Source organism: Thrips palmi, unplaced genomic scaffold, assembly GCF_012932325.1.
Source record: "Thrips palmi isolate BJ-2018 unplaced genomic scaffold, TpBJ-2018v1 HiC_scaffold_16, whole genome shotgun sequence".
Classification (NCBI taxonomy): domain Eukaryota; kingdom Metazoa; phylum Arthropoda; class Insecta; order Thysanoptera; family Thripidae; genus Thrips; species Thrips palmi.
The window spans coordinates 4,857,044-4,883,032 of record NW_023144625.1 but is presented as its reverse complement, the minus strand read 5'-3'; the positions used below and the strand labels follow the sequence as shown (position 1 = coordinate 4,883,032).

The window sequence follows — 25,989 nt, the reverse complement described above, 5'->3', positions numbered from 1 at the left end:
TGTAAATGTCTTACGGTGAAAGGCTGCACCAACATCTTATAGTGGAGATTTTCTCCATAATACCAACGAAATTCGGCAAAATATCTATAAGGTACAGTGAATTCTCAATGGTATGTTACGAAGTAATCTGCACCACTATAATATGGAACATTTTTACCGTGATATGGAGAATCTTCACTGTACAACGTTTATATTGTACCCTATACCTGAAAGCGCAACGACACTGTCACCGCGAGCGGCGCGACGTCAAACGACCACAACGCCATCTGGCAGCACAGTGTGGAAGCCGTCGACACGGCAGGCAACGTCAAAATAATGGCGAACCCACATTGAAATCATTTTGGTTCACTTTCTGTGCTCCATTTTTTTCCACTGAAATATCGTGGGACAGCAAAATTGGGAAACAGTTGAGGTGGGCGTCTTTGCGAATGTCGATACAAGGCTGATCAAAAGTCATCTGGCCAACCCACCGGCCATGTGTTCACCTGGCAATGGAGCCATTCAAGGCTTCCGTATCGACATCCACATGGAGGATTACTTTGCAGAAGACTCTCTTAGCGATGGTATCAGATCTTTAGTGATACCTTATGACCGTCAGTTCCTCAAAAGTCATCTGGCTGAGATTTCGACCTCATATCGAGTCGACCAAGTGGCGGCGTATCGTCGTCGAAGGATGCGACGCCTTGCATCACTGACAGCATGTGTTTCAAATGAACTTAGAGACAGTTATTTTGTTGGTAAGAATGTTCATATTTCAAACTTCATTGAATAAAAACAGAAGAGGCATTGCAGTCGATTGAGACTCTAACCTGCCACTCACCGGTCAAGCGTTACGTTACGCTAATGCGTGCTTGTAATCAAACAGAGTCGGAAACTTGAATGAATTTTGAAATCTTTGGGGAGGGAGGGGAGGGGGTCAAAAAGTGGCCGAAACTGCGAAGCGTAGTGAGGTCTTCCACCTGCAAGAAGAAAGGGAGTTCTCCAACATAGCCGCCACTTACGTACAACAACCCTTCTCATGTCCTGGGAATTCTTCAGCTTAGTAGATTGGCTCCCACGTAGAAAGCAACCGAAAACAAGTGAGGATTAAAAATGTTCTTGAGGCGGCCATCTTGGACACCCTCATCCCAGGAACGTGAAATCACGTTGAAACGGAAGTGACAAAATGTCACGTTCGTTTCAGCTATGTGTCACATTCGTATGGGTGTGGATTGGCCAAAAATCAGCGTGTTCACATTCAAACGAACGTGACACAATGCTCTTGCGAACGTGACATTTTGTCACGTTCGTTTCAACGTGACGTCACGTTCCTGGAATGAGAGTGGAGGTTCCACTTTTCTTCTTGCATGTGGAATGACCCATTAGCGAACGGCCCCCTTAGCAGTACGATCCTTGAATGTGCTCTGACTGTTAAGAGAATCGAGAACCGCAGCGTTACGCATGGACAGACACTGCCCCCCCCCCCCCCCCCCCCCTAACGTGAATCCGCGACACGCTGTCGCTGCGCTGCAGACCTCTCCCTCCACTCGCCCCCACTCCCCCTTCCCCCTTCCCCTTACACCCTCACAGAGTGCTACGTCCTGGAGTTTCGCATTCCTCATCTTCGCCATTGCTCTTGCTCCTTGTCTTTCGAAGTACGAGTTCCCAAGGCAGGAAGGCGAGACCGCCCGACCGCGGCCAAAGCCGTCAATTGACATCTCGACTTGTAAGTATCCTAACTGGTACACTTCACAATCCTTTCACATTAATGTCAGGTATTTCAAAATAACTTGTTTTAACAATTTATTTGTTGTTTTAGCTTCTAACAGAATAGTTCGTAATTTACGCACTATTTCTTCGTAATACAAAGTAAATAGTAGTGTTCTTGTATGTGCTCTAAATACTTCGGTAAGCTTTAAGCGTGGCTTTTAAGCACGTTACGCAGTTTTGGAGACTTTTTGAATCCGTTGTCCCCACTGTGTAACGCGGCGTTACGCTGGGCCAGACCCCTTTCACTGCGTAACGTGACGCAACATTCCGCATGTATCCTTGATGTTGTTGCCCCCATGTACAGCTTGTATGTGCTAATGATTTTATCGTAACGTTACGCGGTGCCGGACCCTCCGGGACCTTACTGTCCGTCCGTCCGGACCACTCCTCCTGAACGGGTCGGCCGATCTGGCTGAGATTTAGAAAAGTCACTGGGTACGTTCTTGGCTCGCCGCACGTCTAAATTCAGCGTTTTAAATCAATCCATTTAGTCTCATAAATCAAGTATCACTGAAAAATCGGCAGATAAAGAGAATTCTTATAAGATTTTCAACTTCCATGAAGTTTAACGCCGTTTCATATGTTTCCGAGGGTGCTGATGGCGTAATTTCTGACCCCCGATTAGAATTGACCCTTTCAGTCATCGCAGTGTAAAGAAAAAAAGTTACTTCAAACTCTGGAAGCAGCAGCGCACCATCTAGCGTAGGTTACTGTAAACTGTCAAAAGCGGAACCCTGATTGGTCTCACGGAGCAGAATGGCTCCGTGTTGGTCTCAAGCGTAGGTTTAGACGAAGTTCAGAACAGTCGCCGCTAGGTGGCGCGCAACTTGTTCCTGCCTTTTGATTACTTTTGTTCTTCACACGGCGACTACTGAAAGGGTCTACTCTAATCCCGGTAGGGTAGATCAAGGTAGGTGCCAGGCGTGAAAATTGGCGCAGCATTGCCAAGCCTGGTACGTCAAGATACGGTCTGGCGCACACCTACCTTGTTAGTTTCGACTCATAGATGCGTACCTTAACTTCAAGTCGTCTCCCAGATCTTCCTGACGAGTGAAAAGCTTCGTAGGCTTCTGGATTCCGTCACACAAACCATTTGGACTTCAGGATAATGTAGCGTTGCCATTTTGTATCCTGACAGGGTAAACAGCCATCGACAGCCACATTCTCTGCACGTTACTGACTCTTTGCTTATTTTGTCAGTACTGATGCAAGCAAGTTGTGCAACCGTAATACGTACTTCTCCTTTCTGAAATAACTACATATACTTTTTCCAAGGGAGTTAAGGGGGGACCCTGGTGAAACTTTCAAGTAGGCTTCAAAATAATCCCAGAAAGTTGAAACTTCGCTTAATTATCAGGTTCATTATGGTGCACTGTAAAAAAAATTCTGAAATTTCAGTACAATTTGTTCAGACTTTGCAGTCTGAATCGGTAATTCAGAAAATTGCTTTGAATTTTCAGACTAGGAACTCTGAAATTTGAGATCACACCGGTTAGTCTGAATTTTAAGCAAAAGGTCTGAAAATTCTGATAAAGTTTTCAGACTTGTCATCCTGAAACCTGTTTTCATAATTTTGGTATGAAAATTTTGACAGATTGTCTACTAATCAAGTCTAGGCGTAAGGCGTTGTATCAATTTATCGGAAATAATAATGTACACCCGCGCTTCACGCAGATTTGTCTGTGTACGGTAGATTAACCGTAAGAGTTGTCCGAACTTGCACTCTGGACTTGCCGAAAGGAGCTGGTATCTTCTGAAGAGAGTCACGCGGCACGGCTTCCCCCGCCGCCAGGCAGCGCCCGTAGCGCAGTGGTACCGAGCTCGTCTCGTAACCAAAAAGTCCCGGTTCGAACCCGGGCCGAAGCGAACAAGTGTAAAGTGGAAAGAAGGTACCGTCACACGTTGGTGGTTCAAATTGTTCTCTTGTTGATTTCTCTCTCTTTGATTTATAGATGGCACTTTTATTTAATATTTCAGAGTAGCAGTCTGAAAATGTTGTTCAGACAAGTAGTCTAAATTTGGAATTCAGACAGAATGGTCTGAATAATTACTCTGAATTTTCAGACCACTAGTCTGTTTAAAAACTTCAGACTAAAATTATGAAATTTCAGTAATATTTTTTTACAGTGTGAGTTCCCAAAACAAAATTCAATCCAAAATGTTGAACGGTCTCTGAGAAAAGTGGCTTTTTAGTGTTTTTTAGTTTTAGAGCGTTGGGGAAAAACCTTCCTGCGTCTTTCAGTGGGACGGAAAGTCTTGAAAATTTTTTTGGGTTATCCTAAAGATGTATTGAAGAGATTTTAGTGACGGAATTTTCAAATTCAACTTCTGTCCTGAGATATGAGTTTTCAAATTTTAACATTAAATAACAGGAAAAGTAGCGATATACATCGGCAACTTTGGCCCGTCCCGTACATTTAGAAATGTGTGAATTTCGCTAATGTTTAACCCTAACGGGATTTGAACCTCAGTGTAGGGTCCAAATTTACGTTATTTTCGTCATCAGCACCTTCAAAAACATCAGAAACAATGCAAAAACTCGAGTAAAAAGAATGTTGAAAATATACCCCACTGGGATTTGAACCCGGGTCCAAACTTCTCCAATTCACTTTTGAAACTGGCACCGTTGGTTTTTTCTCGTCGCCCTGATTCCAAAAATACCCCTACATGTCCTGCTAGCTGTATCCGTTGCCGAAATCCCCTTCGACCCCATGTAGACCATGATGCACCTGCAGCAGCGCCCCCGGGGCTCGGATCGGATTTGCTGCCACCGGGCGGTTCTTAGGGTCACCTAAGGAGGCTGCATACCAAATTTGGTCAAGATCGGACCACGGGAAGTCCTCGGACGAACGGACGGACGGACGGACGGACGGACGGACGGACGGACGCACAGCAGGGATCATACTATATGCCCGTCCCTCCGTCATTTTTTTACAAAAAATAAACGGGACGGGCCAAAAACAAGTGATTTTTTTCCCTTTTTTCAAACTTTTAGGTGTGTTTTAAAAAAAGTAGGGCTGATATCAAGATTCCGTCACTAAAATTTGTCGACAAGTCATCAATGAATAGAGTCCATGCAATACGACTCATGTAGGTGTCAACCAGGAACGCAGGAAGTCTTTCGACGACAAAATTTTTTGTCGACTGAGCAAAGCTGTGAAGTCGAGCGTAGAAGCCAACGACAACTGATCTCAATGTTATTTCCGTCCAAATGATAAAGAAACTATCCACTTAGCTTAAAGGTGTTCAACCTGTTGAATCTGAAAGCTTCTATGCACATATTTATCTATAAACTTTAAAAATACCATTTTTGGTAATTTTGGCGATTTTTTCACCAGGGTCCCCCCTTAATCATACTCACTTATAAAATACTAAGTACTATGTTGCTCATACGCATACGTAATCATTGAGAAAAATGTCAGTAACGTGCTGAGAGTGTACAAACTACAACCTGAGAGGCTTGAACAGTCTCTCACGCTCTTTAGGGCCGAAATGAAGTGATGCTTTTGAAAGGGCGGATCAATTATGCTTGGAAGCTTTATATCACGATGTAGAAACGTGCCTACTCCAATGCACACCTTTCCGTAGGACACAAAACTATTCAAGTTTGAGAGGTGTAAATCGTACACGTCTTTGAAGGGCATAGGTTTGACACGTTATTCTACCGGTGTCATGACATGCAGTGGGAAGGATTTCTACGAGTACCACGTGGGAAGCATCTGAAAAACTGTGTCTGTTGCAGCGTGATGGACTGCGACGTCTGTCTGGAGTCTTTCAACGACAAGGACCGCCGCCCCAAATGCCTCCCCTGCGGCCACACTTTCTGCTTGCGCTGTGTGACGCAGCAGAAGGACAAGAAGTGCCCCATAGACCGAAAGGTTCGTCTCACGCTGGTGTCCAATGTGTCGATTGCAGCTGAACTTCTTTCCGGAAGCGGGTTTGATCATTATTTCGGTTTTGTTAATTTTCTTATTCGAACTTATAGTCACTCTACCATTCATTTGTTCAGTTTTTGTTCTCCCCACAAAAGCCTTTCGTTTCTCCTGAAAAATGACCAAAATGTCATTGTCTCCTTCCCTGTTCTGACCTAATATGTCATCCCTCTTAATTCTTGATTACAGGCCTATCGCCCCGTGGCTAGCAACCTTCCGGACAACTTCAAGATCATTGAATTGGCTCAAAGGTAAACTCCATCGGATTCTCAGCCATGCATTGCCTTTGTACATCGAGAGTGAAAAAGTCTTCATCAGTACCCAATTTTTTGGCGAGGTGTACTTCGTCACCCGAATTTGGGTGTGGATTATTTTCTCGTGAGGAAGGTTTCTTCGCCCATTTTATGGTGGTTCTCCACCTAACCTTAATTTGGGCGATAAAATGATTCTCACCCAAATGTGGGCAGTAAAGAATACCTCGCCCAAAATTTGAATCGTGATTGATTTTGACTCTTTCATTCGCAGTGTAAGTGTGTGCTTGTCCAAGCATGCCCTTGTAATTGAGTAAACTGCAAGAAAAAACCACAACAAAAGTACACAAATTTTTGGCAAAATTTTCTTCAGGAATTGATTGTACTGTCAAAGCTAAACAATCGTTGTACCAAGTACAATGGAACCGGCCTGGCGGGTGCTGGGCAGTCCAGGCCTCGTTGTGGTTTGTACAATTCTCGTTGCGCTTTTATTGTACAGTTTTTGTTATATTATTCACACTTTTTCTTGCAGTGTATCAGGTCTAGCATGCATTTGTCTGTAAGCATTCGCAACCAAGGGGAAATAACCTTAGCCAAATTTGCACAACGAAATTCATCAAACTCACTGAAATTCATTAAAATTCATCGAAATTTGACTGAAATTCGTCAAATTTTGACTTAATTCATCGAAATTTGACTGAAATTCGTCAAATTTTGACTTAATTCATCGAAATTTGACTGAAATTCGTCAAATTTTGACTTAATTCATCGAAATTTGACTGAAAATCTTTGGATTTGTTCACCGAAATTCTTAGTGATTTCCCCTTGCTCGCAACACTCTAAGTCGAAATTTGCCCCTAGGCCGTCCTCGGTGTGCGGCTGGTGCCGCAGCTGCGATGCCGAGGCCTCGGAGGGCTGCCTGGACGCGCACCCCAGCGCCATGTGCAGCCTGAAGCGCGCGCGCCTGGAGGACGTGGAGCCGCGCCTGGAGGCGCTGGCCAGGGGCGACGAGGCGCTGGCGCAGCTGGGGGACATGATGAACGCGGCGGCCTGCGACGTCCAGACGCAGGTGGGTGCATGTCAACACTGGAAACCAACGAATGCGACGTCATTTTCGTTCGAATGTGAATTTTGTGAATTTTGAATGTTGATCAACATTCAAACGAATGTGACACCCTACTTAAACGGCCGAGTCTCGTTCAAACGTATGTGACATCATATTCAAACGAACGTGACAAAATTCACACTTCAACGACTATGACGTCACATTCGTTGGCTACCAGTGGAACATCTTGCCTTCAACACTTCGCCCTTCGTGAACACTGTTTTTCAAGTTGGGACAATTTCACTTGTGAAACTCAGGGGTATGTAGTATTACCCTCGCAGTATTATGTAGTACTACTGTGTACTGCTATGTAGTATTGACGTAGCAGAGCTAGTTAAGGGGAGGTTCTGGTGAAAATGCTATTTTCTCCTAAATTGGTCCCACTGTGAAAATAAGTTAAAAATTTGATGTCTTACCAAGTAATTAATAAAAATTTTCATTGGGACTCACATTCTATGCCCTGAACCCAGTCGAAGAGTCTTTTTGAGCCTATTTTGGCTGTAACTTTAAAAACCTTCTTGCGCATACTATTTTGTCGTAAAAGGTTGGCCTTGACATTTTTCACTTCTTCGATTCATTTTTAAAAAATGCCGGCATGCACAACTCAAAATGTAAATAACATTTTCATTCGCAAGCTTTCTAACCAAGCATTTCACTATAGTTGATCAAAAATGTAGAAAATAGACAAATTTTAGGGACTTTTCAGCTTAAAAAGCTTACAGTTAATAATATAATGGAAATTTTGAGCTATGCATGCCGGAATTTTTTGAAAATGAATCGAAGAAGTGAAAAATGTCAAGGTCAACCTTTTACGACAAAACAGTATGCGCAAGGAGATTTTTTAAGATACAGCCAAAATAGGCTCAGAAAGACTCTTTGACTGGGTTCAGAGCCTGGGATGTGCCTTCAAAAATCAAATTTTAGTCTCCTCGAAGAAAGATTTTACATTCCGAACAAATTATGACACTGGGATCCATTTGGGAAATAGCCAGATTTTCATCAGAACCTCCCCTTAAAGTTTCAGAAAGTGTATGCTTGAAATCAAACGTAGTCAGTTTACGCTTGAAATCAAGCATAGTCAGTTTACGCTTGAAATCAAGCATAGTCAGTTTATGCTTGAAATCAGGCATAGTCAGTTCACGCTTGAAATCAAGCATAGTCAGTTAACGCTTGAAATCAAGCATAGTCAGTTTACGCTTGAAATCAAGCGTAGTCAGTTTACGCTTGAAATCATGCATTGTCAGTTTTCGCCTGAAATCATGCGTAGTCAGTTTATGCTTGAAATCAAGCGTCATCAGTTTATGCTTGAGATCAAGCGATATTGGCACATCCGCCGAAATTCCCCCTACCTAAATGCTGGGGTGAATTTCTAGTCTATGCTCCTTTTTCTAAAGCGTAATATCTTCAAAAGCAACTTATGTTTGACTAGAGCATGGTGTAGAGTTCCGAAAATTTTTGCTACCGTATTGTTTTTTGGTTCCTCCGTTCTGCATTCTTTTTTATTTCAACGGCCTCCTTTTTATATTCTCTGGACTCAAGTCTGAATCACCTTAACTGTATTTGTCGGTTTTCGGCTATTGTCAGGGCATTGCCCCTAGGGCTCTTCGAGCGTACTCGGTACACTTCTGAAGAAGTCAAAAGTTTGTTTCGAAGTCGGAGCTGAAGATAACACTGTTACTCAAACTGCGATAACCACTGTCTATATTTTGCAGTAAAAAAATTATCACATTTTTTTTGCTATGATGACAAATAAAAACCTGCAATAAAAAATTTATAGCCAAATTTCGCAATAAAGTATCACCATTTTGCAATAATGACTATAAAAAAAATGCAATTAAAAGTTATTGCTGAAAAAAATGTGATAAAAGTTACTACCAAACGCTCTTTTATCGCAAAAATTATAGGGTGGTTATTGCAAAATAATTGCAATAACAAGATTATCGCACTCCAGGGTGCGATCAATCGTGAGAATCGCAAAGTCGGTTTTGACTCTTAAAAGCCTACGAAGCATTTGCTTCATAACTACGAAGAAAATGGAGGCTTTGTAGAATTGCTTCGTATTTCAAAGGATTTTGCTTCATAATACGAAGCATTTCTTCATAGATTTTACTATGCCTTCATTTTCTTCGTATTACGAAGCGATTCTTCTTAGAGTTTTTACTGTGTTATCGCAAAAATTTGTAGTAAAAGTATTGCAAAATGAATGACAGTGAACTTGTTGCTGCTAAGCACTTCTGCTGGCTTCTTAAAGTGTGTACGTGCGTGCTGCAGGTGCAGGAGTGCTTCGGCCAGGTGGAGCGGGAGCGCTTGGTGCTGGCTGCGGACAAGGGGCGCCAGGAAGCGGCTCTGGCCTCCGATCCAGCCACCTGGGTCATGGCGCGCGCGCGGACCAGGCGCCAGTCCGAGAAGGTGAGCCTCCTCTGTCGGTCTGCTCCTTCGTGCTTTCGTCTACTCGTTCTGCTTGTTCTTGTGTTGTTGTTATTTTTGTTCAGTCTCGTATTGACTTATTATCTCTTGCTACAAAGTTTTTTGTGCAAACGTAATATGTACTATTTCCTCTTTAGCTATTCACTATGTTGTTCATTGTATAGTGTATTTAGTCCATTCAGCCTTACTTTTTGTCATTTGCAATCAGTTTCTCCATGATGTTACGGCAATTTGATCCTTAAAATGATCTAAATTAAAGAAAAAATAGCACATATTACGTTTGCTCAAAAAACTGAATAATCAAGAGAGAACAAAATCCATACAGGTCTGACAGTGTTATTTTGTTCTTTTCGTCTGCTCGTTTCTCCTCCGTCGTCTGTTTGTCTGCTTGTTTGTCCTTTTTCCTCACGGTAAAAACGGTACCTGGTTTTTCCAGGAAGCCAATGGTAGAGGCATAGGCGATTTCCAGGGAGTTCCTGGGAAAACCAGGAACCGTTTTTACCGTGCTCCTCGTTGTCTATTTCTTCGGTTTTTTGTCTGCTTGTTGGTCTCCTTCTGCTCGTTCGTCCGTCAAGTGTTTTCATTTCAATTTCTTTGAACCGTCTCTGTTTCGGACCTGCCTTCTCCAACAGAGCGATACGGTCCGAGTCAAGCTGGAGCCGACTGAGCACTTGGAGCCGACGGAACAGCCAGCGGTCCAGAAACCTCACCTCTTGCACGATCACGGTACGTGTCAGGCAGACGCACCGAGTACAGCCAGAACAATTTGAACTGTTAAAGCAATTTGTTTTGAATTCTAAGGCACCTTAGGCGCTGCTGAGCCGATTGAGGGCAGGTTTCTTAACGGTTTGTCCACCCCGAGGCTAGGAAACAAAGGTGCCTAGAAACTGGGCGACGTTTGGCACCCTAAAAAGTGGGGCGGGCGACAAAGTTCAGAGTGTAGTGACGTACACTGTTATGCGCACCTTACGTGCATGTCTGTATTTGCACAATTATGCCTTAACGGTGCATAATTATGCCTTGAAAGAGTAAAGTGTGTTAACTGAGAAAACCTTACAAACTATTTTGGGCCCTACAAAGAAAAGTAGTTTGTATAACGAAGTATATTGAGCATACATAAGCTTACAAAGAAAATTCTTCGTAATTTACGAACTATTTCTTCGTATAGCAAAGTATTTTATTTTGTTATATGTATGCTCAAAATACTTCGTAAGGTTTTAAGTGTGTTCCCCTCGCAGCCCTGGCGCGCGGGGCCGTGCAGCTGCTGGCCGACCTGGCCGACCCCACGGCGTCGTGCGTGGTGACGGTGGTGCGGGGCGGCGCGCTGCAGAGCCAGGTGCTGTGGCGCGGCACGGTGCGGCCCGAGGAGGACGCCGCCTCGCGCCTGCTGCTGTCGCGCATGCTGTGCGAGGAGACGCTGCGCCGCGAGCTGCCCCTGCCCTCGCTGCAGGTCAAGGCGGAAGGTGGGTGCACTGGCAGTCTGGAGGACATTTTGTACTTTTCGAGGGGTCCTATTCAAAAGATCTCATCTGGCTGTTCCCCCCAAGAGAATCTTATCTTAAACGCATGCAAATTTCACCCATTTTGATCATATGGGACGGATACGAGAAAGCATATTATATTTCTACATGCACTGTTGGTTTCTTTGATGTGTCATCTACAGATTCAAGTGCATTTAATCACAAATTATATTCATTTCTAGCTGCATGAAATGATCAAAGTAAGTGAAATTTGCCTGCGTTCAAGATAAGATTCTCTTGTGGGGAACGCACAGATAAGATGTTTTGAGTAGGATCCCTCGTTTCATTGCCTGTGACTTTAGGCCTTCTGAAAGCCGTACGTAGTAAAGAAGCTTCATATAAAAATGCATTTTGAGCTTACTTCAGCTCTAAAAGAAAGTGGCTCATAAATAAAACTTCGTTTCACAAACCCTGTCAGTTAGTATGCTCAAAATACTTAAAAGAGTTTTAAGCGTGTGCCATATTCGTGCGTATGTGAGCATGTACTTACTCTTTCATACTTAAAGTAGGGACAATATTTCTTTTTTCGTGTACAACTTTGCGTGTTCAAATCACAAAAGTCTCGCCATCTCGTTGCGAGACTTTTGATTCGACCATTTTGAGTCAAGATTGGTCAAGACTTTGTTGTCTGACCAAATTTTTGCGAGACTTTCAGCCTGAAAGTTTCAGGTCTGATCAAAACTTGGCCAGACTCAATTATACCTACCCTCTGGAGTGGCGAGAAGTCGGACCTTCGGATTTGTAGTGATGTGAAGTCCCAACGGAGAGCTCTGCAAGGTCCTACGAAGATTGAGAGGGCTACGAAGAAAAGCACTAAAAATTCACAGAATTGGGCGTAGCTTTTTCCTACAGTGCGCCGTGGATGGCGGCCCCTCTGCCTCTGGCGGCGTGGGCTGAGCGCAGCAACGAGACGACGGTGACGGACCTGGAGATGCAGCTGGCCATGAAGGTGGGCTCGCGCGTGGTGCGCGGCACGGACTGGGACCCGCGCTGGAAGGACGACGGTGAGCCGCCGGGGGAGGGCACCATCGTGGCCATGGACAGCGCGAGCAGCGGCTACTTCGTCATCTGGGACAGCAGCCCGAACCAGCGCCGCAGGTGAGTGCAAGGGGTTACCCACTCTGGTAATCGTGTGTACACTTCGTCCTGTAATCATTGGTAATCACCCACCAAAACTGGCTAGTTTCGCCGTTTTTATCGGAATTTGGGTTTTTTTTTCTTATGAAATTAGGCCAAAATGCTCTTAGCTGGCCTAAACTATGGAGTTTTTTTAAGTATGTCTGTAAGTAATCACTGGTAATAGTAATCCTGTGTACACTCCTGAGCTGAGTGGTCAACCCCTTGGGTGAGTGTCCAATCTCTGGGAGAATACGAATACACGGTAAAACTAGTTAGGAATATTCATTCCAAGGGCTTCGCCTTCTAAATCGTCTTCATGACGCCAGCGTCGGAACACTGTTAAAAAAAATATGAAAATTCAGACTGATTTCGTCTTACTTGGTGGTCTGAATCGTAAATTCATAAAATGGTACGAATATTAAGACCAACTGTCTGAAAAGTTTGACCTGTTGTCTGAAATTTGAATTTAGACTAGCAAGTCTGAATATTTAGAGCGATGGCTATCAAGTTTTGTACATTGTCGTCCGAAAACTAAATTCATACTTGTGAAATCGAAAAACGAGTGAAAAAACCCCGTCCCCTTTGTACATTTTTCGATTTTCTCAGAACTTTTATCAATACTACTGTTGTATTTCAAATAATATTTACGTTTAGTGTCGTAAAAGCATAGAGAATGTTTCAGAGCTCCGAAATGGACACTTATTGCTCTATCCGCTAGGTGGCGCTAGTGTCGCATGGATGATCTCTTGGAGCTAAAATTGCCACTTGAAGGCGAAATTGCGAATATTTTGTTACAAACTTATTCCAAGTGATTGTCTGAAAGGGCATGAGCGCACCAAAGCAAGATTCAGGTTAATAAGTGCAGTATAAGCTAAATAACAAAGAATACAATTTCACTCTCGCGCATGGCCACGGGTCGGCGCGTGGTTGGGCTAAGGCCGCTCTCCCTCGCATTTCAGCAGTCACCTCTAGCCTCTTCACTTCCTTTGCAAGTAGGAGTCTACTGCCGTGTACCTAATTTTTGAGTCAAGACGATCCGCTGAGCGTCTACGATAAACCGATGGCAAAAGTTCGCCGATTCGTGTTCTACTCTACAGAGTGTCATTTTTTAGTGCGACTGTTCAATGTCTTCGTACAACTTAGTCTGATAAAATAGACCGACTGGTATCATTTTTCATACAACATGTTGATCTGAAAATTCAGACTAACGTCGTCTGAAACTTTCAGACCGCGAAGTATGAAAGTTTTGGTATGAAAATTCAGACTGAATGTAAGTAAATCGACTTCTTACAAAAAATTATGAATTTTCAGTAAATTTTTTTAACAGTGACATTCAATTCAATTCATTGGTTCTATTTGTTGTTCTTTCGAATTGTTTGGTCCACCCGACATTGGTCATCCTTTCCTTTCAAATGCACCCGACATTAATACTTTATGAAACCAGGTTGACCAACATTTCGTATGAACTCCGAACCGTTTCTACGCCTTTCAAAGCAGCTTTTACGTACAGAACATTTTAGAAAAAGCAGACACAACTTTCTGAGTGTTCATACAGTTTCATTTATTTGCACTTTCTCGATTATTGCTGACAAATGTTTTTGCGACATCACAAGAAAAGTTGCCTATCCTGCCACGGGATCCCGTCATCCCGACTCGCAAACCCCGCTGTCCGCACTGGGTGTCGCTCCATATGGCTCCGCCATTTTATTTTATTTAATTTTTAGTTTGTTGGGCGAAGCCAACCAACGTCCAGGTTTCCGAGGCGGAATAATACCCTGTTTTTCCAGGGGGCGCCGCGCCTGGGAATCTCGGATGTTGTTTTTGCCGTGTAGGGAAAGGGGTCTTTCATGCTCAGTTTCTCACGACCGTTTTCACATGTATTACAATGCTTTGTCTTCGTAAGTTACGCTTAAATTTGTACTTACATAATATGCACACTTGTCCACGTAAGGTATTCATAATTTCATCGTACTACGCATGTTTTTTGCGCGAAAGGTACGCCCGAGATGAAACGCCCATCGGAGAATTGCCGGGTGCCACCCGGGTACTCCCCGGGAACTACCGCGGAACACCCGGGGAACACCCGGGGAACACCCGTGGAGCACCCGGGGAACACCCGGGGAACACCCGGGGAACACCCGGGGAACACCCGGGGAACACCCGGGGAACACCCGGGGAACACCCGGGGAACTCCCGGAGAACACCCGGGGAACGCCCGGGGAACTCCCGGGGAACTCCCGGAGAACACCCGGGGAACTCCTGGAGAACACCCGGGGAACGCCCGGGGACCTCCCGGGGAAGTAAATTTTCGCCGAAAAACCACCGGGGAACCGCCTTAAGCTGCGGAAATGGCCACGGCAGCGCACCATACCGATTCTTGGTGATGCGGACGGGTGCGGACTTTGGAGAAGGGCTGGAGTGCTGACGTGCGGTGGCGGTCGAGAATGATGCCTTTCCCTAGACTCCGACGAAGTCCCGACCCATAGGCCCCGACCCGACGCCGCCCCCCCCTTTTCCCCAGGAACCCGGCAAAGCCTTGGCCAAGCCCCGACTGAGTCCACCCAAGTCCGGCCACGGTGTAAGAGTGCGCCACCCGAGGAGTGGTCTCCCTACACCGTAAGTCCGGTCATCGTCATCGGCGCTGTTAGGCCTCAGCAGACCTTTAGCGTTCGAGTAAGCAACTACAACAAACACAGAACTCAGACTGCAAACCTCAAATGCAGGCTGTGTCTTGTCTGAGGCAGCCACCCTCTACTGGGGGGGTATGGGGCAACCTCCGTGGAAGTATGACCCATCCCAGGTTGAGGAAAGTGAGGTTCGTTGCCTTTGGACCCTTGAGTGTTGTGGAGACAGTGGAGGATGCATTGCGGTGTAGCATGGCGCCAGTCCTGCTCCTCACGTAGTTGTCGAACCTCTTCATTGCGGGACGGCGCCGCAGATGCGACGAACTGCACTGAGGCGGGGCTGCTGAAGCTGATGAAGCGGCGCCGTTGTCCACGAGTCTCTTTCAGAGGAAGTATCCCTCCAGCCGGCGGCCCCGCACGACTCCGCGTCCCGTTGACGTTGGCCCAGGAGGTGAGTGCACGGCCGATCACGGGAAGCTTCGCGGATGGCGGCAGAGACACGGTAGAGGAGAAGAGCAGTGGAGGCTTGATTGTCCCCGGTCGGGGCCGCACACAGATAAATTCCTGCAAAGAACTGCTCTTTGTAATACGAAGAAAACAGTGGCTTCGCAGCCTGCGAAGGAAATCGTTTGTAATACGAACGATTTTCTTTGTAATACAAAGGAAAAATCCTTCGCAGGCTGCGAAGAAGTTCTTTGTAGTCTACGAAGAATTTTTCCTTTGTATTACAAAGAAAATCGTTCGTATTACAAACGATTTCCTTCGCAGGCTGCGAAGCCGCCATTTTCTTTGTAATACAAAGAGCAGTTCTTTGTAGAGTTTTAAGTGTGCAGGGGATCTGAAACATCTGCAGCACGCCAGGGAGCTCCGAACCGGCACTGCCACACAGCCAAGAGCCTGAAAGAGGGACCACTCCGGAACGCGACGGTACCCGCGCCGACGAAGGTGCCATGGAGGGCGATGGGGTACTGCAGACACACCACAACGACGTCTGGGAAAGCCGCACCGCAGCGCGCATACGCGTCTCGGACAAGTACAACCAGTGGAGAGGGCCTCCTGGAAGTTCGTGAGCAGCCCGAAACGGAGATAGGGTGGGTCCCGCAGCGCAGATAGTGAACTCCTTTTCAGTCTCGCACGGTGCAGAACGGAGCACCCTGAGACAGCTAGATCAAATCGGTGGACTACTCCGGGACTCCAACGGCCTGCATGGAGGCCTACAGGGCGGAGCAGTGCTCACTGTCGCAGCTTCTGGAAGTCCACGCAGAGCAGTTAACCTCCTGCGCGGAGTGGCAGAATGATGCGTAGGGTGACGGCCTGGACGATGGTGGACAGTGGCGGATCCAGAGGCGGCCTTTGGGTGGAGCAGAGGAGGTTGGTGCCTGTGTACAGGGGCAAAATGTGGCCTGTGCCTATTGTTCTGGCGACTATCGGTGCCGTGACGGAGGCGAAAAACCCTTTGCTCCTCTCCTGCATCCGCGTGGGAGCGGACGTACGGAGCGCATGGCATGCGAGGCAAGCCGACGCAAACGCATCAGGTGCGTGGTAAAGGTCCTGTGTCCCCGCATTGGAGGCAGTACCGCGGAAATTGGAGCAATGTACGAGGGCGTCCCTGCTGCCAAACGGTCCAATGACAAGCTTCCGTCATTCCTAGCAATTGGTTTGCTGTTGCGTTTTTAGTTGGTCCCCAGCGGCGGCGACTTCACTTGAAACAGTAGCGCGGCGATGTCGGCAAAATAAAAGCAGCAAAGGGCCGTGTGACGTCAGTCTCGCAGCGCGGCCACAGTCCGTCCGGCCGTCCGCGCGCCTCGCCGCGGATCCCGCCTGGCCGCTGCCTCAGCAGTACCGCTTATCGCAGTTGCGCCGCGACGACACCGACTGGAACCAAAGGACCACGCGGTCCCGCCAATCCGACGCCTCCATCCGGCCGCTGTCTCAGCAGAGCCGCGTATCACAGCCGCGTCGCGACGCTACCGGGCCGCGAACCAAGGACGAGACGAATGCTTCTGGCTGGGAATTAGAAAAACCAGACGAAGGGAAGCCTTGAAAGATCGTGACGGGTGACGGCAAAATGCGCTGTTAACAAATCGACGAGGCTGCAAGAGAATGCTGTAAAAAACCTGAAAAGGAAAAGCTGGAAAAAATGGTTGAAAACTGTCCGGCCTATGGCGCGCCAGCAGGGCAAGGCCGGGCGGCCGGCCAAAGCCAGAGGACAGGGGGAGGCCCTTTGACGAGCCACCACCGCGTCACCCAGCCCAGGCAACACCAGCCCGTCTTACCACGCCGCGCGTCCCATTTCCTGGAGCAGTTTGACTAAAACTAGACAAGGCAAACACAACAGCAGCGGCCAAAGCAAGGCCCTGCACCTGCAGACAACGGGCGGGGAGCACCCGGCCCCACTAGACCCCCCTAGCCCCTCGGCCCGCAGGCCCCACCGGACGACGCAGAGTCACCTGGAATTCCGCCGAATGTCGGTGCAGGAGAAGCGGGAGCTGTAGGAGGATCCACGGCGATGACACCAAGGAAGGAGCTGCGGGGCCCCAGGGTCCATCGTGACGCGGGCAGACCGAGGGCCGAGGGCCGCATAACCTCACTCCGCGGGGCACGCAGGCGCGTCACAACGTGCATATCGCACGCGCAGACCCGCAGCGAACAAAGGAAGCACGTGGCGGGACGAAAAATGCCCACAACGGCCACAAAACACCACCGATCGGCACACGAACACGCACACACAATCACTGCTACGACACGCGTCGGATGGTACCGAAATCAGCCGCCGGGACCGACTTTATACCACCTCAAACGACACATATACGGGAGCGGCCCCGCCCGGCGGCCGGCAGCGCTCACGTCCGCCACGGGACTCCGTAAGTCCGGTGGAACCCGCCATAGTCCGGACTCAGGGTGTAGGGAGACCACTGTTCGGGTGGCGCACTCTTACACCGTGGCCGGACTTGGGTGGACTCTGCCGGGGCTTGGCCAAGGCTTTGCCGGGTTCCTATAGGGCGACCGGGTGTCGGCCGGCCCGGCCCCTCGGCCGGGTCTAGGCCGGGTCTTTGCCGGGTCTCGGCCTCGGCCGGGTCGGGGCCGGGTCTCGGGGGGGGGGGGGGGGGGGGGGGGGGGTCGGGGCCTATGGGCCGGGACTTCGTCGGAGTCTAGGGAAAGGCATCATTCTCGGCCGCCACCGCACGTCAGCACTCCAGCCCTTCTCCAAAGTCCGCACCCATCCGCATCACCAAGAATCGGTATGGTGCGCTGCCGTAGCCATTTCCGCAGCTTAAGGCGGTTCCCCGGTGGTTTTCCGGCGAAAATTTAGTTCCCCGGGAGTTCCCCGGGAGTTCCCCGGGCGTTCCCCGGGTGTTCTCCGGGAGTTCCCCGGGCGTTCCCCGGGTGTTCTCCGGGAGTTCTCCGGGTGTTCTCCGGGTGTTCCCCGGCCGTTCCCCGGGTGTTCTCCGGGAGTTCCCCGGGTGTTCTCCGGGTGTTCTCCGGGTGTTCCCCGGGTGTTCCCCGGGTGTTCCCCGGGTGTTCCCCGGGTGCTCCCCGGGTGCTCCCCGGGTGCTCCCCGGGTGTTCCCCGGTAGTTCCCGGGGAGTACCCGGGTGGCCCCCGGCAATTCTCCGATGGGCGTTTCATCTCGGGCGGTCTGACGTACTCGCAATACGCATGATTAAGGCACGATGCATTTTGGCGAGTTACGCATGTTTTAAAGTCAACGTATGTTACGCTGATCGTTTCATCGTAAGAATTCGAGGGTGCACTTAGTTCGTTACCTTTTCCATTGCTCTGTCATCGCTGCTCCTCTCAATGGACTGCCACTGAGTGCGAGAGGGGGCAGAGTGGACGCCGCCACCCTGCCTAACTGAGCCATCACTGCAGCAGCAGTGAGCCAGAGCCAGACGACCGGTGGAGACGGCCACAACTCAATTCGTGTTTTGAGCTAGAGTCTTCAGTTGGGACTCACGCCTCTCCGCTTCACCCCTCCCCCGTCTGTCCAACATAAATGGATGGGACAATTTCTTCCCTGCGCTTGACTTCAAGCGCTAAGTCTCTAAGCGAAGTTGTCTGCTTATGTAGCGCAGAAATACTACTCTGTTAAAAGTGTGCCGCGTAATGTTGCAGGTACTTCATGGTGCCGCGTTTCTACCGCTTGAGACTGCTGCCAACCCGACCTCAGGTAAGTGAGAAGTTGAAATTCCGGTGGTCATACTTTATCATAATGATGAATGTTGTCCCGTCCATTGCTTTTGCAATCGTCAAGTTTCATTCGGTTGCGTCTAAAACCGCAATGCTAACGCTTTCGAAACAGTTTGTCAATTCTGCGAGACGATATATGCTTCCCTCAATCCTCTTTCAAATCGTTACGAAGTCACGGCCAGCCACAGCTACCTGAGCGTAATGTCCTTTCAATGAATTTAAATCAACTAATCGTTTCTCGGTCGCAGTGTGTGTGCTCGCAAGTTAAACTGTTTCACGCCAGCATGGCACTAGCATGAGATAGGCGCTGAGCATTTGTTGAAACATACCTATCCGTTGCAACATACATTCGCAGACTTGTTCTGAGTTTTTGTCAAAGAACCTACGGACGTGCGCATCAGTAAGTGTATGAGCATTTTTATTTGGTATAGAAACATTGTCATCCCTCACTGGTTAAACTGGAGCGTTGTTGTGTGCTTCATTCAAGCATACAACTACGCCTGAAAGCTTTACGCTTGACGTCAAGCGTAGATTAGAAATTCTCCCATGCATTTAGATAGGCGGGAAAGAGGTGAAATGGAGAACTACGCTTGAAGCTGAGCGTAGTTCTACTACGCTTGAAGAAGGGCATAAAAGTACGCTCGAGTTCTACCCGTGCTCTTGACGAATGTGTTAGACTTCTTTACGAATCTTTACTTATGCGATTACACGTCCGTAGTGAACATGGATAAAAAGGATGAGAGTGTGTGTTTCATTATCTTTCTAGTTGCACTGTGAGAAAAAAGTACGGGACATGTCTGGTCAATAATTTGCCTGGACCGTCCGTACTTGCCAACTACGGTCCGTTCCGTACTGTTTTCCGTACCCATTTTCATGGGTTCATATGGAGCAAGTACGGAACGATCCGTACTTTTCTCCGTACCTCTGTACTATATTTTTCTGTACCATTTCCGTACAAAAGTGCGGAATTTTTTACAGTGTGGGGTGTCCCGTGTCAGTCGTAACCTCAACTTTGTTTGACAGGCACCGCTGCCCCCACCGAGCGCAGATGTCCTAGACCTGTCCAGTATGTCATCGAGTCCGAAGAAGCCTCTTCCGGACAAGCGTCTCCTCAATGTATGTACTCACCGCTGTTCACTGCCTTTCAACGAATGAGACGTCACATTCGTTAGAATGTTAATTTTGTCACTTCTCTTGCATGCATACACTGTTTAAACTAAAGCGTTACTCTATGCTTGATTCAAGCATAAAGTTCCGCTTGAAGACGTTACGCTTGAAATGAAGTATACTCTAGAACTTCCCCCATGCATTTTAGATAGGGGGAACACTGTGCGAAAAAAAGACAGTAAATTCCGTTAATTTTTTTGCCGGGATTTACTGTAGTTCACGACACAGTATTTACTGTGCCTGGTTACAGAATTGACTGTACCTGGTACAGGATTTTTCGTACTCCACTCCTGTGGTAACAGTAAATCCCGTACAAAGTACAATAGATCCTGTAAAAAAGTACAGTAAATCCTGTACTCTGAACTACAGTGACAGCTGTACTAATCACTACAGGATTTACTGTGATTTTTTCCCACAGTGAATCTTGGCGGTCGAGCCTGGTGTAAAATTCACGAACTATTTTTTCGTATACACACTAAATGTTTTTTTACAAAATTCGTACGAGACGTCACAGTTTTTTGTGCACACGAACTTTTCGTACAAATTTGTACAAAATTTTGTACAATTTTGTACAAAAATGGCAAAAAACGTGCAGTTTTTCGTACGAAAATCGTACGAAAATTTCGTGTGCACTGTGATGTCTCGTACAAAATTGTACATAACATTTTATGTGTAACAAAGTAAACTAGCTTTTATTATGTATGCCCTAAGTACTCGGTACAAACTAAATGCTTTTGTACAAAGGTTGTACGAGACATCACAGTTTTGTGCACACGAACTTTTCGTATAAATTTGTTCAAACTTTTGTACAATTTTGTACGAAAATGGTGAAAAACGTGCAGTTTTTCGTAATAAAATTGTAAGAAAATTTCGTGTGCACTTAAAACTTTGATGTCTCGTACAAAATTGTACATAACATTTAATGTGTAAGGTTTTGAGCGTGTGCCTTGACCCTTGTCGTGCAGAAGCGCGTGCTGCTGGGGCTGCGCTGCGACGTGCTGCCCAACTGGTGCAAGGCGCTGCTGCAGCGGATGGCGCCGCAGCTGGAGGCGCTGGCCATGGTGTCTGCGCAGCAGCAGCACCTGCGCCAGGCCGCCGCCATGCCCGGCCTGCGCGCCCTGCACCTGTCTGGCCGCGCCGTGGCCGTGGACCCCGTCGTGGACCTGACGGGCGGCGACGACGTCGCGCACCTGGCCGTGGACTCGCTGGAGTACGCCGTGGACAAGGCGCCCCTGCCCGCCCTGCTGCGCGAGCTGCACATCGAGAACGCGACGCGCGAGCAGCTGATGCAGGTCGGTGGTTCAGAAAGTTGGACTTCATTTGTCCAAAGTTCGGCTTGGTTTGTTCAAAGTTTGACGAATTCGTTCGTAGTTCCAGTTGGTTTGTCCAAAGTTTGGCTTTGTTTGTCGAAAGTTTGACTTGATTTGTTTAACATTGGACTTAACTCATTATGTCATAAGGTTTACTTTCATTGTTTCATGATTGACTTTATTTGGCACGTCATTACGTTGCTAATTCAAGTAAAGACCAAGTCCACGCTAGGTAGCGTGGACCACTATGGTCCACGCCACGGAACGTGGACCACTCATGGTCCACACTTTAAAGTGTGGCTGGCCTATGAGGAGTTCGACGCTGCATAGCGTAGACCATAGTCCACGTTTCCTACCATGCGTGGCCCACGTTAAATGTACTTCTTCCTACTTCAGTCTGAAATTGATCCAGGAAGCGGAAGAAGGGGATAACTCAATTATGCCCATTTTTCTGGAGAAACAAAAAACTGTTAGCAGGGAAAACTAAAACAAAACAAATGAATGTTGCAGATGTTAATAATTTCAAAAAGCATTAGTAAAATTTTGGAAAAAAAATCAAAAGTAGGTCACTCCGCAGATGATTTCTGCGACTTGTCACTTTCCGTTGAAATGGAAAACAGAGTCAGCTCACCTTATATTTCCTAAACAAAGGGGAATTTGGAGACAAGTCAAGTGGAACAATAGTCTGCATAAAGTGTATGTTACTCTGGTGTATTTTTTGGACTTAGCTCTTTATTCCAAATTAATTTTTAAAATTAAGGAGGGGTTAAGTTGAGTTAATTCTTTTACACTAGACCCATGAGTTATATCCTTTGGCAATTTGTCAAACGGACTCATGTAGACTAAGGTTGAGTTATCTCCATTTTCCAATGAAATTTAGACTGTAAAAGGGGTTTAGTTGAGTTATACCCTTTTTCCATGTGGATTTTCTCCTAAACTGCTTGGAATTCAGTCAAATAATTTGGTGTAATGATTTAAACCATTCTAAGGCACAATAATATAATAAAAACTCAATTTGGGGATAAGTCAAGTTATTCCTTCTTCCGCTTCCTGGATCAAGAATTACTTTTGTAACGATGGGCGCTCGACGCAAACATTTGGTGTGATCTGCCAGTGCGGTGACCGTGGCGCGTGCTTGCAGGTGCCCTCCCTGGCGTCGCTGCGTCGGCTGGACCTGCACTGTCTGTTCGACGCGCCGCTGCCCCTGATGAGCTTCGAGCCGGCCGAGCCTCCCGCCGGGCTGGAGTGGCTGCGCCTGGGCATCTACCCGCTGGTGACCGCGCTGGCCCTGATCCGCGCCAACGCCGCCACTCTGCGGGAACTGGAGCTGGTGGCCGCCACCAAGGTGCGTGTCCGTTTCTTTTGCCTCACACTGCTAAATCTTAACGACGGTCAAGGTCGACTTCTCCTGTTCGCAGGGCATTCTAACTTAATTTATTCAGATTTCTGGTGCTCGTAACTCGAAAGCGAACAGTTCAAAAAGCCATGTGTAGGAAAACTTACATTCAACTTTGAATTTTGCTATTTTATTTTACACTACTATTTCTAGCCGTTTTAGAATTAAATTTTCTAAAAAAAGCTTGGATAGTTCAGTTAACATGCTTGGGCGGCAAAGCCAGGGAATCTAAGGTAGATAACGGGAAAGTTCGGGAATCCGGCATGAAAGTCATGGAAAATTGACAAAAGTGGGTCTCAATTGAGTCAGTCATCTCGATCCGGAGAGCAACGGCGCTACCACGCCGGCCTTTTTTTTCTTCGCCTCAGTACAAGTTTGTAACGCGTGGAAGTAACGCACATTATAAATGGAAAACTCTCAGGCGGTCGCGATAAAGTTAGGGATAATTTAGGAAAATAAATCTCTGCATCTTGTTGCAGCCCTGCAAGAAACATAGGGTTCAGGTCCAACATTCGTTCGCGCTTAAAGATAGGGCCCGTGGAACGGCATCTAAATTTTGCCCACTTTACCAATTTGCGCTGTTTCGATGATGACGATAATGGGTTCCGTCCTGAAATTTTTGCATGCCTGTGTCTCTTTGGTCACGTATTTCGGTTCCCCATGCTTTGCGTTGCCTGCACGCCTAAAACCTCATGAAGTGAGCATTATTGGCTGAGCGATAGCGAAGCCTGTTACTCCAGTGGGGTTGAAAAGTTTTTCATGTCTGTCTGTCTGTCTGTCTGTCTGTCTGTGTGTCTGTGTGCACTACTCCTCCTGAACGGCTCGGCCGATCTCGGAGAGATTTTGCACACTTTTTCGGTATGTCCTTGGCTCGGCACACGCGAAATTTCACTACCCTAGCTCATCTGGTTCAGTTTTTATAGCCGAAAAACACCTTAAAAACGGCCAAAAATCGAGTTGTCTGCAGGCAGATGCCTTCTGTCTTGAGGAAAGGGGGGTCTGGGGGGCAGGGCCCCCCAGCCTTGCCAAGTTGAAAAGTTTCAAGGGTCAAGATCGTGTGATCTGAGGGGCATCTGGGGGGTGGAGCCCCCCAGCATGCAACAAGCTGGAAGAAACCGACGATGGACAAGCCATTGCCTACCGAAGGCAGGCTAGCGCCGCAGGCCAAGGTAGGTGTAAACGCCAGGCGTGGATTGTCGAAACTGGCGCAGCATCGCGAAGCCTGTTACGACAAGACACGGTCTGGCGTACACCTACCTTGTATGTAAGGCACTAAGAGTTCAGTTTAATAAACGTAGAAGTAGTTGGTAACGTTCAATGTATTGTCATTGTGAGCTTGCCTACACTGCAAGGAAAAGAGTGGATAGTACAATAAAAGTTCAACAAAAACTGTGCAATAAAAGTACAACAGAGATTGTAGAAAGTACAACGAGAATTGTACAAACCACAACGAGGCCTGGACTGCCCAGCACTCGTCATGCCGGTTCCATTGTACTTTGTACAACAATTGTTGTACTTGAAAAGTACACTAAATTCCTGATAAAAAATTTGCCAGAAATTTGTGTACTTTTGTTGTGGTTATTTTCTGCAGTGTACGTATGCTGAAAATACTTCTACGTAACTTACTAGTTGGTACTGTTCTTTGTAAAGCCTGAGATGGTTTGTCAGGTTGTGTGGCTGACCTGTTCTGCCCCCAGGAGCCCTACGGCTGCCCCGACCTGCCGCTGGAGCTGCAGCGCTGCGGGCTGTCCTCGCTGCGCCGCCTGGTGCTGTGGCGCGGCACGGTGGCGGGGGCGTTCTGCGGCCACGACGTGACCGAGTGCCTGGCGCAGAAGGCGGCCATGCTGAGCGCCCTGGCGCACGCCGCGGTCTTCTGCAGCGAGTGCGACAAGGCGGACCCTGGGCTGGCGGGGGCAATGGCCGAGTCTGCCATCGAGACAGGGACGAAACCACCAGGGCCTGCTGCATTGTCGTTGATGCTTTCGACAGCAGGGCCTTCAACACCAGGACCGTCAACAGCAGGGCCTTCAACACCAGGACCGTCAACAGCAGGGCCTTCCACGTCACGGTCTTCGACATCAGGGCCTTCGACATCAGGGCCTCCACAGGAAGAGCTACTGCTGGAGCTTGAGCTGGCATGACAGCGACCGCCTGCGCTACCAACGGCTACCGTCTTGCAGTCTTCTGTGTAGGCCCATCCTTGCAGGGTGACCACTTACTGTGTTTCTCTTTGATGTAAACTCTCTTTATTTTGTGTTGGTTCTTTGGTGCCTTGAAGAGGGTCGGCCTTTCGGGTCGCGGTTTCTTTGTGTTTGTTGTGACAGATTTTATGTTTTGTTGTTTCATTTTGAGTTTACTACATGGAATTTGGGTTGTGAAAGAATAAACTCGTGTTGCTCCTTGACTGTTGAATGACTTTGCCAAAGCACTTCTGCACTTTCATCGTTCAATCACCATTTTATAAACATTCTGAGACGTTTGAGTGTGTTTCATCATAGAAGCTTACCATATTTGGCAAGGCAACCTAGGTACACTCAAAGATCCGTAAGGACTTTTTGGCGAGCGATAGCGAGCCCATGCCGTGTTTGGGGGCACCAAAAAGTGACTGGTCGTGCGTCTGTCTGTCTGTGTGTCTGTAACTCACTCACGTTTCTCAGCAACTACCGCACAAATAGTTTCAAAATTTCGCACCGGAAGGCTCCTAAATCTCCCCCAGGGGGAGTTTATCTTATATTCACGATTACTATTGTTTGAAATATTCAAAACATCTTTTTGAATAAGGTTCTTAGCGTGGTTAGGTTGGCAGTGGGTGGCAGCTCGTAGCAATTTTTCATACTTGCGGCCGCGACTCAAATACGGGACCTAGCAAAACATTGGCAAATAAAACAAACTAAAGAGCAGAAGGGCTTAGAAGTGAGTACGGTCATAGTTTTTTGATATTTTAGAATGATTGAAACCCCTCCGGAGTGTCAACTCAGTGAAATACGGAAAATGAAAGTGACAATTATTACGCGGTTCGTCCGTCCGTCCGCCCCCTCCCCTCCCCCGCTACACCGCTACAGAGGAAATGTTTTGGTCAGTGGAGTGTGTTTGATATTTGCAAGAATGATTTGGTCTTTTTAACCTTTGTGAGTGTATTTCCATTTTTATTCTCAGACACTATACTTTTTAGTTGTTTGCTTTGCTTAAATAACAGTTA

At 47.4% G+C, this 25,989-nt stretch overlaps 1 protein-coding gene across 12 annotated transcripts; it reads left to right on the top strand.

Moving 5' to 3' along the window:
* Nucleotides 1-393: 393 nt before the first annotated feature.
* Nucleotides 394-25,194, top strand: LOC117642615. 12 transcript variants are annotated; one of them, XM_034380939.1, is made up of 14 exons: nt 394-412; nt 1,636-1,705; nt 5,492-5,627; nt 5,871-5,932; nt 6,794-7,001; nt 9,309-9,446; nt 10,097-10,190; nt 10,703-10,927; nt 11,824-12,082; nt 18,843-18,897; nt 19,941-20,033; nt 21,050-21,376; nt 22,536-22,739; nt 24,488-25,194. In XM_034380939.1, the coding sequence occupies exons 3-14, from the start codon at nt 5,496-5,498 to the stop codon at nt 24,929-24,931; spliced, it is 2,241 nt and encodes a 746-aa protein (XP_034236830.1). In that variant the 5' UTR covers nt 394-412; nt 1,636-1,705; nt 5,492-5,495; the 3' UTR covers nt 24,932-25,194. The 12 variants fall into 12 exon arrangements, with proteins under 12 accessions (XP_034236830.1, XP_034236833.1, XP_034236829.1 ...); XM_034380938.1 differs by lacking the exon at nt 394-412 and adding an exon at nt 570-737; XM_034380936.1 differs by lacking the exon at nt 394-412 and adding an exon at nt 924-1,079.
* The last annotated feature ends 795 nt before the right edge of the window (nt 25,195-25,989 follow it).